We start from the raw sequence: 15,641 nt of genomic DNA on the forward strand, positions 1-15,641 counted from the left end.
AGCACTATGCAATGCCTGTCAGGCTCTGCAGCTCAGCTGTGCTTTGGCAGCTGAGAGGCTGAGGCCCATGAGGAGGCAATCCCAGGAGCAGAGAGCTCTATCCAATGGTCATGGCTCCAAGCTGATAGAGTTCAAAGAGCATTTAGAGGATGCTCTCAGATGCAGGGTTTGAATTTCGGGTGGTCCTATATGGAGCCAGAAGTTGGACTCAATGATCCTTGTGGGTTCCTTCCAACTTGGGATATTCAGCAATGCTGTGCAAAGTCAGTACCTTGCTGACTGCAGGGCGCTCTAGGGATATTCCTACTACCAGCACATCCAAGATGGAGCTGCCAGGCCAAGAGCAGATGGAACTCCTGGAGCTGGACAAAACCAAGTCGGCTCTGACATTTCCAGGTTGCCATCTATATTTCATAAACACTGTGATGCTCATTTTATTAGGCAGGTGGCTGTGGTGAAAAGCAGCCTGACATGGGGCAGCCCTACTCAAGGGTCTCAGCCCCTTACAGACAGACGGCAGAGGCACCCCTGGCATTGAGCCTTCCTGGCACAGCTGCCTTGTTTGACAGCCATCAGATTCTCTGTGCCTTGCTCTATTCCTTCTACCTTTTAGCCCATTTTTGTTCACTTGTGTGTGGTTTGTGGTTCTGTTATTTCCCGTAGCTGTCTGCTGAGCTCCTTGCCCATTTCTAGTCAAGCTGACAGCAGCTCTGTTCTATGCAGGGCTGAAGGCAGGACACGGCAAGGTGAGCATGAATCCCACCAGCACGGCTTCCCTGCAGCAAGCCACACCCGGATCCCACCAACAGCGCACAGCCAGGAGCCCAGCATGGCTGCCAGCACAGACACAGCTCAGACGCGGAGCTCTGCCCTCGGTCCCCACGCAGTGTCAGTGCCGTTATCGGTGCAGCACAGCCGGCCCGTGGCACAGCAGCACGGCGCCCCGCTCCGCGCCCCCCGCCCGGCGCCACGCCCGGCTCCCCCCGCCGCAGCACTTGGTGCGGCCCTAAGCGCTTCCGGCTCGCGCCGGGCCTGCATCCGGTGTCCGCCCTCCAGCTCCTCCCGCCGCCGCCGCGATGCTGCTGCTGTGGCGGTCGCGCTGCCTGGGCCGGGCGCTGGGCCGCTCGGTGCGCACCCTGCGGCAGGTACGGCCCGGAGCGGGTGGCGGCGGGAGCGGCCACGGGCGGCCGGCCGCCATGCTTGGGACAGCGGGATCGGCGGCGCCAAGGGCACCGGGACGCGACCGGCTCGGCCCCGCCGCCGATCCGGGGCGGGAGCACGGCGGGTGGTGCGGCCTCGGTGCTGAGTACCGGGACGGAGGGAGCGGGGCGGGCTGCCCAAGGGGGCGGAGGGAGCCGGGACTGCGAGGGAACCGGGACCGGGACGGAGCCCTCGGCTCGGCCGCTCCGCTCTTCCCTTTGGCGGCCGCTGTGGTGCCGGAATTGCAGGTGCCCGTCGTTAAGCACACGGGTACACGCGCGTATTGTACAGCGCACTGACAGCGGTTTGTAACCGTGTGTTTGGTTTCGTTCCTAACGGTGAACCTGTGCTGTGGTGGCACGGTGGTTACCGTGCTTGTTGAAGTGTCGCTTTAATAATAGTTATTTTTTATCAGCATTTATGGTGCTGTGTAACTATGCAGAACAGGTGGAGAATACAGACGTTTTCAAAAGCAATTTGCAAAGAGAGAGGCCGCAGCTGAACAGCAGGTGGGCAGTGAGCTGTGGGTGTCCTGCTTGAGGAGGAGGAAAAGCGGTACGGTGAGAGGTGAAGGATGTAGTGGCAGCTTGACATCTCTTGGGGTAGGGATGTGGAGAGTGAGTGCTGATGCAGGGATAACATGGGGCCGGGGGGAGCCGTAAAAGGAGTAGTGGAGCGTGGCAGGTCTGTGCTGGGAGAAGTGAAAACAACAGACGTGGACAAAAATCAGAAGTGTCCAACTGAATGGAAGAATGGTGAAGTCAGCAGGAAACAGCACGTGGAGGGAGGGGACGGCTGGGTTTAGTGCTTGGGAAGAAGAAGGAGGTTTATATGTCAAGTTGGAATCATGCAGGTGCCACTGAGGCTCCTGTCCAGATGAGTCCAATGCTGCAGCTGAGTGGTGACCCAAGGCAGTGCCAAGAGGAGCAAGAGGTTCTGAAAGGGATGGTGTGATGGGAGCTGTCAGCTCTACTTTGGCGATGAAATCCTCGCGTTTCTCTGGGGAAGAGTTTATTAAGAACTTCCTCCCGGGCTGATCCCTTCCACATGCAGGAGGAGCTGTCAGCCTGTTGTCTTAGTAACTGTACCCTGTATCCACTCTGAATTGTTATCTCCCTCCTATCTTTGCATCTGCCTTGTTGCGCTATATATAATTGTGTTAAAGACACACGGTGGGTTTTCTGTGAACAGTGTTTTACATCCACCCTTGCTAGTAGAGCAGCAGCCACATTGCTTTGCAGGATCCAGGGCTGGCAAAGTGATTGCTGCAGTCAGAGCTGCTCAGCACTGGGCTCTCACTGTGGCTCTGTGCAATGGGCTGCACCGATGTCTGTGTGTGGTGACCTGCTGGAAGGTGACAGCTCCTTTAAGGTGTGGCCTGAGGTGGCACGTGCTGGGGTCACTTTGACATAACAGCAGTGTAAAAACAATTCGGAGAAGTCATGTGGAACCGGGGGAAAGCATTAATCACTTGTGGTGTGAGTCACTAACAAATTAGAACAAGACTTGTTCCTCCAAGTGAGTGCAGCTGCTTTATACTGACCCACAGTGCTAACACCAACCAGTTGAACATACAGTGTTCCTGTTCTACCAAAGATCTGACACGTGGCATCGCAGTGATTCCTTCAGGGAAAAAGGGATGGGGAAACATGCCTGCTGGGCATCTCAGAGCTGCAAGTGCTGGCACACTGTGCTTAGAGGTGGGCAGAGCAAGGCAGAGAGTGTCTTGGTGTCTTTCATTACAGCTTCTCAGACCGATAGAGCTCTTCTCTCAGTTCTTGCGTAGGGCAAAACAGTGCCATTTTTTCTTTATATTGCAGCAGCTGTAGCACACAGACTTGGCTCATCTCCTGGAGATCTGCACATGTGTTTTCTCACAGCTGTTTACTTTAGCACGGACCTTTTAAACTTCTTGTTAAACTTATAGTAAGCTTACACTGGGTCTGTACTCTTTCTTTATGAGTTACTGTCTGGGATGCTTGGATTACCCTTACAACTTTATACAGTTCCCAGGAAAACATTAATGGACAGAGGGAAGCTCATATTCCTTGGCATTTTATTTGAGATTAACTTCAGTGCTATCTGAGATGTCACAGAAATTGGGGAGGATTTGACCAGTGCAGGTGTTGAGAATCATGGGGCTTTAGGTACACAACCAGATGCAGTTAACAGGAGGTTTGTCTTAGTGATCCTGACTTAGCACTGTTTCTGCATGAACTGGAGCAATGCAAGCAGTGCTGGGGTTAAGCTGTGTAGCACTCAGGATGGCACTACACCTTGCTCTCCCTTCTCCACAGGCCCTGCTGGTTTTGTTTCTAGGACGCTGGTCCTAAGCTGGGGTGCTGCATGGAGTGGTGCTGCAGCTGATGGGCTCTACTAGATCCCTGCTGGTTCAGCAGCTGTGCTGTGCATCCTCAGCACTGCTGATTTGCAGCCATGTCGACCTGCCTTTAGACAATTGAATTGACTGCACGTTAATATCTGGAAAGGCAAATCTATCCTTGAGTTTGGATAATTGAACTGCCCAGGGGCTAATTTCAGAACCGTTAATAGTTTTGATGATGTGAAGTGTTTGTTGAGTGTATTTTAGGATGTTATATCACTCAGTCCTGTAGATAAGACACAGGATTAAATATCTCTTTGGTCCTTGATGTTTCTGCTGTCTGTGACACACATCTCCAGAAGTCATTTTGGTATTTAAGATCAGCTGTATTGCATTTTTCTTGTTCCGGTAATACTGAAGTTGGGGTTTCTACATAAACTTCCATTCTGAAGCAGATGTTCTGAATGACATCTAATTTTTACCTTCTGTATATGCTGCTGGATTAGGACACTCGGAGCTGTTAAAACCATCATTAATTGCATTTTAGTCATGAGTATAGTGGTATTTTCCTACAGATTGTGAAGAACGTTTTGGTTCTCCAGATCTGCAGGTTTGGTGCCAGTGAAAGATGGTCAATGATTCCTGGGGATGAAGAAAAAGGTCACCAGGAGGTAGAGTCCCCAGTTCACTGAAGGCAGGAGTTAAGGGAAATTCTGACTTTCTGGAGTTCAAAGGCTCTATAGCCTTAAACAGCCAAGAAATAAGTGCTAGGGTCTGTGAGCTTGGGAGTGGTGGAGCCCTTCTTTGGCCCTGGTCTCTTAGGAAAACCAAAGTCCCTGTAGGATGGGTCTGCCTATTTGCAGTACTGACTCTTCTTCTCTCTGACAGGGCAACTGTACTCTGGCAAGACGCTCCCTGTCTGGTAAGTCTTATGATTTGCTGTTGTAGAGACCAGCTCCCTGATAAACTGCTTTGAAAATGTGGGTGAATGTTAACTGAAATGTCAGAATAAATACAACCACGAAGTCATTTGGTGCTTAAACTCTGTTTCCTCAGAGCTGTGCTACCGTTGTATGGGATTACATCACTTACTCCTGAGTCTGCTCTGAGAAATGAGTTAATTCTGCTTATCTTTCCTGGCTATAGAATTCCAGCGTTATTAGCTTTTCAGTAGGGGGTGGTGTCAATATTGTATTACCTTTCTTAAAGATCGAGTGGAGAAATGCTGCTTCTTTCTGCTGTTGTGTAATTGAGATAATTATGTTCTACAATTGCTATGCTGATTCTCTTTAAGATCAGTCTGGAAATAGGCCCAGTGCCCTGAAAGAGGCAAAGGACAGGAGTTCAGTAAGTAATAAAAATTGCTGTGTCAGGGCATGTGAGCAGTGTGGCAAGGGGTCACTGATGCCTAGAAAACCCTGAAAAGCTGTGCAAGTATATTCCCTGTTTTAAATATGAAGCAGAATTGTTCTTGGGTCAGTGGGAGAAGAGAGATGGCAGTGACTTGTTGCTCTGCCCTATACTTCATTTTCAACGTGTTTTTCCTTCTTACTGTTCCATGCAATTGTGAGAGTTCTGGAGAGCAACTCTTAGGGAACTGCCACTTTCTTCTAGGATTCCCTTTGTGTTTGTGGGGATGGCTCACCAGCAGCTGGGGTTTTAGCAGGACTGGGTGATGTTCCTGTGGGTAACACCATTCTCATTCACAGGTGTGGCTGGCAGCCAGGGACTGGCCTACATCGACAGCAGGAAGCTCATGTAAGTATCCATAGGAGAGCTGTGATATGTAGGGGCTCTAACTGTGATAACATTTGGAAGCTGGAAGGCAGAATGAAGTCAGCTGTCAGAAAATCCTTGTGCATTTCATAGGAGCATGGAGAAAAAAATTGAGTTCTTTGGCTTTTGCAGGTAAGGAACTATGGCACGTTTGGGTAAAATAATGTCTGTCTGGAACCAGATGTCCAGGCAGGAATGAGGAGAGCAGTGATTAATCGATTTCTTCCCTTTGTTTATATGATTGTGAATCTTGTTTGCTCTGTGGTAGCCTCCCAGTAGGATTTCTGTTGTACACATGAAGGGGTGGTCTCTGCAGGAGAAGTGGAGTGGCTCAGGGAGCTCTTGTTCACGTGACAAGGTCTGCATTGCTGAGATGGTCTCATTATTTCCACAAATACATATGTTTGCTTTTTAATCTTAAGAGTGCATCCATAAGAGCTTGATACACTGGTCTGTTTGCTCCAAGCAGCCTGTATTAGAGGAAATGCTGAAGCACATTTGCTTCAAGTTTCCAAATACAGTCACTTCTCACTGAGTTTCTGAGAGCATTACTGAATTGTTTCCATGCTTCTTAGTGGGATTTTTGCCCCTTGATCAAGTAAGTAGGAATCCCTTGGAATAAATACATTTGAACAGCTGAGCAGCCTTCACATTAGCTAAACAAGCAAACGTAAATTTTGAGCTTGAGACTGGTGCTGGCAGCTTCCACGGGTACTTGCTTTTTATTCTGTGTTCATCTTACTCTCTTTCTCTCTGCAGAGTAAATAGCTCCAGTGTCTTCACTGTCCGTTACTTCAGAACCACAGCAGTACATAGTAAGTAAAGAGGCAGGAGTCAGTGGGGTGACTCTCGTGTTACCTGTTGCTGTTCTAACAGCAGTTGAAGCTGCCTTTTTCCACTGTTGATCTAAATTCATTGCTGTCACACTTGGTTGGGCACTGAGCCCTGAAGGTTTTGTCTGCTTTTTCTGTCAAATTGTGACTTACAATCAGGTGGGATTTTCTCTTGTGTTCAAATCTTAATCAATACTGAAGCAAAGAGAAGGTCAGCGTTTGATGAGTGTTTGCCCACTTGCTCTCCTAGAGTCCTGGTGATGAGAGTGAAGAGGTGCCAAAAGTTTTGAGCTCTAAATGCGTTCAAGTCTGTCTGTCTGTCTCTCTCACAGGGGATGACGTGGTTACAGTGAACACCCCAGCTTTTGCAGAGTCAGTCACAGAAGGAGATGTCAGGTGGGAGAAAGGTAAGTAGTTGCCTCTTCCCTGCAATTCTCAGCACCATTCCTTCTGCACTGGACAGCTCGGGGATGGACTGTAGTTAGCTGGCTGACAGACCATTTTGTATTCTTCAGTCTGTGACAAACAAGGCAGGTTAATTACAGTTCTTCTATGGAGTAAGGATTGTGATTATTGCTTCAGTTCCTCTGTCCTGAGTAATGTTGGATGAAAAGAGATGTTTAAATTGGAATTGGACTCTATGCAGTAGATAGCTTGAGTTACACTTTTCTTTAGAACATGTGGAAAACCAGGGTAAGAAAATTCTGGGTTAGTGGGGATACTGCTGTGGGTTAAGAGGGGAGGCTGGAGCACACCACCTTCCTCACAGGGGTCTTCATATCTATCATTCAGCTGTTGGAGACACAGTGGCGGAAGATGAAGTGGTGTGTGAGATTGAAACAGACAAGGTAGGAGTTCTCTGGACCAAAACTTTTTCTGGTTCTCTAGTGAGTACCTTGTATGGCTCCTCTCCAGCTGAGCCTGCACTCCCTGCCTGTCTTTCTTGCTTACTTCGCGGGGACAAGCTTTTCTCATTAACTGTGAAAGCAGGCTGTGCCTTAAGTGAGATTTGTTTGATAATTCTTCCTTCCTCATGCGCTTGGTTAAGCATCAGTGGAGCCTGATGTTTGTAGGAGCTGCGATTTCACTCCCTCCTGTCAGGATGCTCTAAGCTTGGAAACCTGTTTGTGTTTAAACGGGAGAAATCCACAAAGCCATTTGGTATCTTCAGGCTATTTAAAATTTAGCCATTAAGTTTACTCACCCCTTAAAATACTCTTAGGCTTTGAAGTTTGTGCTTAAACTCCCTGCCAAGTTCTGTTTCCAGTGTTGCTGTCAGGAAGGTGCTGGCTGTAGGTCAGTTCTGCATTGTACCTTGAAGCAGGAAGATCAGACTATATGATCCACTGCCAGCATCTCCCACACTTTTAAGTGTTGGCGCAAAACCCGCTGGAGGGCATGCAAACTGGTGGAAATGGTGCAGGACAGAGCTGCTCTCTGTGCCAGAATACAGTGCATGTGCCTGTTGGTATCTTTGCTTGGGCATTCATTTTTCATTCAGTATTTGGGAGAATTTAAAGACTTTCTTTTTCACAGACATCAGTGCAAGTTCCAGCCCCAGCAGCTGGTGTGATTGAGGCCCTTTTGGTACCTGACGGAGGCAAAGTGGAAGGGGGGACACCTCTGTTCAAACTCAGGAAAACTGGAGGTAAGTCAGGCTTTAACTTGCACTTACCTTCCCATTTCAGCCAGTTTTTTTCTGAAGACAGAAGCAAGGCATTTTGGAGGGGTCCTGAGGAGTTAAAATAAATAAATAAATAAATAAGCATAACTGTAGTCCTTCTGAGAGGGAAACTTACCTTTTAATTATTCTGAAGGAGGCTGCAGTACTAAGCTAAAATTATCTGAGAATTCCCCTAGTATATCTCCTTTCTCCACCCTCTTTAGCATCTATTCTTCTGCACATTGAGGGGCTCTAGGCTGTTGAAGAGTTAAAACACCATGGGATCCGCATGGGGTTGTTCATATAAGTTTATTAATGTAGGGAGTGTGAAGGCAATCTGCTAGAGGATTGAGTTCTGTCAGGTTGGTCGGGCAGTAGAAGCTCTGGTTGCTCTTATGGTAATTGCTGTTCCTTTTCTTTTAGCTGCTCCCGCCAAGGCCAAACCAGCAGCAGCTCCTCCTCCTCCTGCAGCACCTGAACCTGTAGCTGCAGCTCCTCCTCCTCCTGCTGCAGCACCAATTCCCACTACAATGCCACCAGTGCCACCTGTGTCAGCTCAGCCCATTGACAGCAAACCAGGTGAGGCAAGAGTCACTTTCCTATATTTTAAAGCCTCTTTTCCATGGGGAAGAATTGGTAAAATTGACAACAACAGACTGGCACGTATACTGGAGGCCTCCCTGCAAACACCTGTCTGTAGAACTCAACTGTGCCTAGAGTCTGCTCAGCCCAATTCAAGGCTGCTTAGGCACCTTAGGCAGGTGGCTCAAATTGGCCTTCTATCTCTCAGGGCATTGCCCTCAGCCCCTGGTTTTCCTTTTTGACTGATGTCTTCTTTACCCCTCAGTGTCTGCAGTGAAGCCGGCTGCAGCTCCAGTGGCAGCCCCTCCTGGGGAGGCAGTGCCCAGCAAAGGTGCCAGATCAGAGCATAGGGTAAGCTGTGGGAATAGGGGTCTTGCTGGTTCTTCTCTTGCTGGGTGATTACTTGTTTTGGCATAACCTGTGAACTTACTGAATGGATCTGTATGGAACTGTTCAAATCCAGCTTGTCAGGGTTGTGACAGATTGGGAAATGCTTTAGAGGAGATGACTGCTTGGAGGTGGCATGGGAAGAGCCAGGTCTGATCTCATGTTGGCCTTTTCTAGAAGAAGGCAGTTCTACTGTGATGCTTTTCAGTTCTGCATTTCAAATGAACTTTTAGTCAAACTGGGCAGCTCTGTTGTGTGACTGATTCCTCGGCTTGTTGTGCTCCTTTTTCAAGGAGACCTGAGGTGAAAACCTTAGCATTTTACTGGTCAACCAGGTAGCAAGAAGGGCCTTTTTTTTGTTTCTTGCGTGTTTTGCCTCTTGGATGAACTTGAGGCAGTCTCTGCTTATTTCTCTTCTGCTTTCAGGTGAAAATGAATAGGATGCGTCAGCGTATTGCCCAGCGGCTGAAGGAGGCTCAGAACACTTGTGCCATGCTAACCACTTTCAACGAGATTGATATGAGGTGAGGAGCAGACCTTTTGTTTTTTAACCTTTGCTAGTAGAAATACGTGAAGGCAGTAGTCTTTAAATAGCAGCAGAGACCTTGCTGCTTGCATTTGGAAAGACTAATGGTGTCTTCTGGCATCCTTAGATGTTTCCCCAACCCATGCTTTTTCATCAGAGCTATGCTGGTGTTGCAGCAGGAGGGGTGCATAGTTTCCTGATGGCCTTTCATTCTTCCAGAGTCATCTATTGCTTGTTAAAGGGGCAACCCAGTTCCTCATCTATGTTGTTCTTAATGGAGAACTAGTGGATATTGAACAAATGAGCAGTAGTAAGTACTATCATATGGACAGTGGCTATTAGGAGACACCAGAAGCATCTGCCAGGTTACTGCCTTTGAAGTTGAGCTTACTTGGCCACCCATGAGGTAGTTCCCCAGAGCTCATCAGCTTCTCAAATGAGCGTTGCACAGGTCTGCAGCCCTTGTTGTCAGATGGCTCAGCTTTCCAGACACAGACCAAGGTCCTTCTCCCTCCCCTCTTGGTAGGTGGGGGTCTCCTTACTCAAGTGCTTGCATGGACGGAGCACTCTAATGGCTTTGGAGGGTGGGCAGCTTATGTTACAGTGCATTAGGGGGAAATTGTGCCCAAATCAAATTGCCTTGTGAAATCCTATTCCGCTCCTTAAGACAAAACATGTAAATATTTGGGTCTCAGAACAATAAGGTTGGCAAAATAGTCTTGATTGGAGGGGAAGTGCTTCAGCGTTATCTCCTCTCTGAGGTTTGCTGAGGTGTCGCTTTACGCTGGCCTCGGGCTCTCATTGCATCTGGTAATCTGGTTTGGATTGATTGCTGTGCTGAGGACTCATGAGGGTCTGAGCTTGGGCCTCCTGCTTCCCGTTGGGGGTCAGCATCTGAAAGGAGTAAGCCATAATGAGTCACTTTCATAGCAAACCTTGTTCTCATTGCTGCAGTCCTTGTGTCTTGGGAGGCGCTAATGTCTTTGGGCAGTAATCCTAGCCCTAAACAAGGTTAGGTGCAGGAAAACAAACACTCTAAACCACAGAGACCCCTGCCCCTTGCTGAAACTGTCTCTTCAAAGACTTAAGGTCTCTGGAATCAGGAGAGGTGAACCAAGTAATTTCACAACATCTGTATTAGCTTAGAATAGGCAGAGCTTGTTTAATTTTGTAAACATTCTCAGTTCTAATAAACAGGCCTTATCTGCTTAAGACTATGGCAACGCTGGCACTTGGTTTCATAGCATCTGGGAAGAACTCTTCCATATTCATTCAATTCCCAAAGCCAAAGAGTGGGGTTCAGACATGTCATTGCACTGGCTGGTGCTGGGCTTGCACAGTGGTTGAAGTCTTTTACCTCTATTGTTAACTACATCTTTTCTTCTCTTGGCATTTTTCCTGTGCTGCACTTAGTCAGTGGTGGATCCAGAGGTTCAGCAGGAGTATTTGCAGCTTTATCAAGTCTAAGCAGGAAATACGCCATGCCACATGTTGCTTTTGTGCCTGGCAGTTGCAAGCCTTGTGAAGATGTCCTGTTGAACGTAAGGGTCCAGGTGCAGTTCCTATTAGTTCTTTCGGCAGGAGCTTTAGAGCAACCATTAGCCCATTTCATCTATGCCATTTAAAGGATTCTTGGGGATGCTGGTAGTGCGAGTTTGCAGTCCTTGGGATGGCACCGAGATCTATTACAGAGTGAAGGAATGGCATTTTCTTGGACTCTGACCACTGTTGCATCGTGTTTTGCAGCAACATCCGGGAGATGAGAGCTGTACACAAGGATCCCTTCCTGAAAAAGCACAACCTGAAATTAGGTTTCATGTCAGCTTTTGTCAAAGCTTCAGCTTTTGCTCTGCAGGACCAGCCTATTGTGAATGCAGGTGAGTTGTGACCCTCACGAGGTGAGTCGCATATCTTACCAATGAACATGTCAGAGTGGGCAAAAGCAGGTGGCCCAGTCCAAGGCAGGGCTGTTGGCATGGATAAGCAAGTCAAATAGAAGGGGAAGAGGGGACAAAGTCCTTCAGGCTGTCGATGATGTTGCTAATGCCACTTACGTAGGTAAAGTACATGTAGCCGAGCGTCCTATTAGCAAGGGGTTGCCAGGGCTGGGGCTGGGACTGTGAGTGCTGAATGTCTTAGCCCCAAAGAAGCTGAGCCTGCTGCTTGGTATAGTTGCTGTAGGTGCAGTGCAGTTCCTGGTGAGTGTCAGAGGTGTTTGCTCAAACCCAGAAGAAGAGAATAATCAAGACAACATATGAGTAGCACTAACTTCTGTGTAGTATGGTTCCTTTTTGTATATCCTGATGCTTTCCCACAGAGGCAGTGAGGACTCACTTTCTATAGATAAGCAAGCTGTTACAATTTGTGGCTATTTCTGGCCTGCTGAGCTTTTGATCTTTGGGTACTGCATGTATAACATGGCTTTTCTTTCCTCTTTTTTCTTCCAGTGATTGATGATACGACCAAAGAGATTGTGTACAGGGACTATGTGGACATCAGTGTAGCTGTAGCAACTCCCCGGGTAGGTACCTTGGGTGTTCTGGCAATGGTTACTGTAGCCTTGGATCTGGGATGGTTATATACTTTGAGCCAACACAGCTTGCAGCAGAACCTTACTGATGACACTGGTTATCTAGATGAGACATCTGATGTGCTGTGGATTGGTGAGGTAGGCTTTGGGAGAAGGTAAAGGACAAAGAACGTTTTGCTGCTGTGCTTAAACATGTAGTGACAGGGTCAGTAAAGATCTTGGTGGTGATTGAGTAGGGCCAAGTTAGGGAAACATGTTTTTCTTGTACTTGTGAGAATATGGTATGGATGGTAAAAGTTTTATATGTTCTGACTAACTCTGCTGTTTTGTCACACCATTTCTGTAAAACATATTCCTACTCAAAACAGGTGTTCCTGCAGAAGGGATGGTGTGGGATGGAATGCATGCTGAATTAGTTCTTTCCATTGTAAGACAGAGGTTCAGCCAGGGCTGAGATTCTGTCATTGCTCTCAAAGTCTGAGGGAGCTCCCTCATGAAGGGACTCTGTTCTTCTTGGAGAAAGAGATAACAGCTGCCCAGTGCCTCACTCACTATGGTGGATGTGGCCTGGGGATACCGACAGTCCTGGCTGGTTTTACACAATGTGTTTATAGGCAAAGACAATGTTTCATTCACTGTACTGGGCCCTTGTGGGTGCTGCGCCAGGTTTCCTGGCAGGCTGGCAGAACGTGAGGGAGCTGTGCCAACCACCTGCTGCGGGCTGAGCAGGAGGCACGAGTGGTGCTGAGTTGGGCCAGGCTCCTGCCCAAAAGTGGTTATCTGCTTGACACTGCTGTCCATTTGCTGACTGTGCACTTTGCTTCTTCCTAGGGTCTTGTGGTCCCTGTTGTTAGGAATGTAGAAAATATGAACTATGCTGACATAGAGCGTGCTATCTATGAGCTGGGGGAAAAGGTAAGGAAAGCTGGGAGTGTTTTTGGAAGAGACTGGGGGGGTGTTGGATAGGTGTGAATTGATTTGGTCCCTTTGTGGTGTCATCTGTGACCTCTGACACACTGAGTTGTGTTGTAGGGAACGATCCGGTTACATCTGTAGCTGTGCCCATGCCTTACAGCATAGATCTATCTACTCGTTGCCCTTCCAGAAGACTTCCCACTGTGTATTAGTGATGTGTGTCTTCACCATTCTGTTTTGGAGGCCAAGGCTGAACTGCCCTGGGATAAGTCCCTCTTTTCTGTTTCCTGCACAAGCAGGATTTGGAGTCAAAGGCTAGAAAATCCTTCCCCAGAAACAGCAAATATTGGAGTCTTAAAACAGAACGTGTTTTCAAGTAATTGCTGCTGGTTTTCAGTTGAACAAATAAATAAGTGAAGCTCTGACCATCAACATTTATTCCTGGGGAGGGTGAACATCCAAACCCTTGTCCTTTGCCATTTGTGCTCTGAGTGGCTTTCTGAGACTATACCTTTCTTCTAGGCACGGAAGAATGAACTGGCTATTGAAGACATGGATGGTGGCACTTTCACAATCAGCAACGGAGGGGTTTTTGGGTCACTCTTTGGGACACCTATCATCAACCCTCCACAGTCTGCTATCTTAGGCATGCATGCCATCTTTGACAGGCCTGTGGCTGTGGGAGGCAAGGTAGGTGGAGCTGCACAGGAGGTTTCAATAAGTAGAGAGGAGGGCTCTGTGGGATAAGGATCGTGCCTCATATGCTGTTTCTAGGGGACGTGATGTCGCCTTCTGAAAGGCTTGACTATGATTGGAAAACCAAGTCTTCCCCAGATTGAGAGGAGGGTGTCCTGCAGGCAGTAGGGCTGAACACACCAGTACCCGTCTTGTTCTCTCCCTTCAGATCGAGGTCCGGCCCATGATGTACGTGGCACTGACCTACGATCACCGGCTGATCGACGGCAGAGAGGCAGTGACTTTCCTACGCAAGATCAAGGCAGCGGTGGAGGATCCCCGCGTGCTGCTGCTTGACCTGTAGAGCAGCCACACCCTCACACGACCCTCCCAGGGCATAGACGCAGCACCAGCAGGGGCGCAACGCAGGGCATTCAGGAACTGGCTGGGGCCATTCCAGTCTCCTTCCCACCCCTGAGATCAGAGATGTCCCAGAGGGAACTGGGAGGATAGCTCCTACCTCCTTTCCTGTTCTGTTTAATGGATGGTTCAGTCTCTCACTAGGATTGCCACCACTGAACGGCACTGCCTTTCTGGAGCCATCTGTGTGGCATCCTCTCCTTCACGGCACCAAACTCTCACCTCTAGCTTGTCCAATACCACTGGAAAATGCTTGCTGCTGCTGTGCTAGGGTACCCTTCCCTGCCACTCCAAGGTGGGTTCAGCTTTATTTCCTAGCACTGAGGTTCTGGGAGGGGAGGGAGAGGAAAGGCTACTGTTCTGTCCCCGTTTTGCTTGAAAATATATCACTTTCACCTGTCTTGCAAGGGCAGCCTGGGTTCCCTCAGGCCAATTGCAGCAGAGATTTTGATCAGAGCAGAGCTGAGGTAGGTGTTGTGCCCTTGGCAGTGCCCTAATTACACTCCCTCCACAGACCGGAATGCAGTGGTTGCATCTCCCCTGCTTTCTGTCGGAGATCATCTGTCTCTCTCTAGCCTGGCCACTGAGCCACGAATGTTCGTGGCCAGGTGGGCAGAGCCCATGATCTCTGTGGAGGTAGCACTGTTCCTGGGGATGGGAGGCCACCCTTTCACCATGACATGCCCAACACTAGGCTAAGAAACAGCCCCCAGCAGCTGTCCTTGAATCACAGTGTACTGATGGATGGGTCTGCGTGTGAGGGCTTGGCCTGCTACCAGCAGAGAGCTGGGGGGGGTTGGGGGGGCTGGTCTGCAAGTGTAATGTATATGCCAGCCCAAGGCTGCTGGTTTTGGGGGGAGGGGGGCAGTCCTTAATCTGATAGCGCACACATGTACTGGGGAGTGAGGGGGTTGCTAGTGCCTGCAGAGTCTATTACTCTTACCCTCTACACAGAACGTGTAACTAAAATATTTAACACAGCGGATTTTAAATGAAATAAAACTGGTCAACAACTGCAAGGTGGGCTGTGTTTGGGGGGGTGGGTCCTGAGTGAGGCCTTGGGCAGCAGCAGCCTCTGTAGCACAGCATGAGAGTGAGAGAAAGGGGACTGGAGGCGGTGATAGTAAATGGAAGTTTCTCTGTCTCTGAACTCTCCTGTTCTCAAATCCTCTGGCACAGAACTGTCTCTTACTGGAAAATATGAGGTTCTGAGGCTGGAAAGTATCTTTTTTCCAGATTTCTTTGCCTATCAACAGAAAAAAAATCCCAGTCTTTTCTAAGTGGTGTGATGGCCAAGAGCGAGAACTGGGACAAGCTCTCACAGTGTGGTTCTGGAGCCAGGTTGGTTTTTCCCTGATACAACAGGGGTTGTGACAGTGAGAAAAAGGATATTAAGGGCTGCAGAGAGAGAAAGGAGGCAAGAAGTGTAAACCGAAAGCTGTCTCATTAGGGGCACTGAGAGCATTTCTGCAAGGAGCTGTCCCTGTGGGAACATTAAGAAACCAATTCCTGGATTGCAGTAGGGTTTTCCCGTCTCTCACACAAGCTTCAGAGAATGGCTTGTCTTTACCAGCTATGAGTAAAGGCAGCCTCTTCTGAGAGAAAACTATTGCACGCACAGCTGCAGTGCTTCCTGGCAGCTAAGGAGGAATGTGTGGCATTAGCTTTCCTTTGTGTCTGACTGAGATAGAAGGTTAGAAGAGGAGGGAAGGGGGGAAAAACCCAAACCTTATGCACCTTCAGAATACAGCAGGGCCTGTACCTGCGTGCAGGAGGCTGGGAAGCAATGCCTGTATTCTGCTGCAGGAGCT

General features: G+C 48.6%; 1 protein-coding gene across 1 annotated transcript; it reads left to right on the plus strand.

The window, feature by feature from the left end:
- Nucleotides 1-1,016: 1,016 nt before the first annotated feature.
- DLST (dihydrolipoamide S-succinyltransferase) lies at nt 1,017-14,849 on the plus strand. The gene is made up of 15 exons (XM_015865094.2): nt 1,017-1,145; nt 4,412-4,445; nt 5,233-5,281; nt 6,059-6,114; nt 6,465-6,539; nt 6,925-6,980; nt 7,669-7,780; nt 8,219-8,374; nt 8,643-8,728; nt 9,191-9,288; nt 11,037-11,167; nt 11,738-11,811; nt 12,652-12,735; nt 13,258-13,425; nt 13,640-14,849. Exons 1-15 carry the CDS (start codon nt 1,077-1,079, stop codon nt 13,772-13,774), a joined length of 1,383 nt encoding a protein of 460 aa, XP_015720580.1. The 5' UTR covers nt 1,017-1,076; the 3' UTR covers nt 13,775-14,849.
- Nucleotides 14,850-15,641: the final 792 nt, after the last annotated feature.

Source organism: Coturnix japonica, chromosome 5 (assembly GCF_001577835.2).
Source record: "Coturnix japonica isolate 7356 chromosome 5, Coturnix japonica 2.1, whole genome shotgun sequence".
Lineage (NCBI taxonomy): Eukaryota > Metazoa > Chordata > Aves > Galliformes > Phasianidae > Coturnix > Coturnix japonica.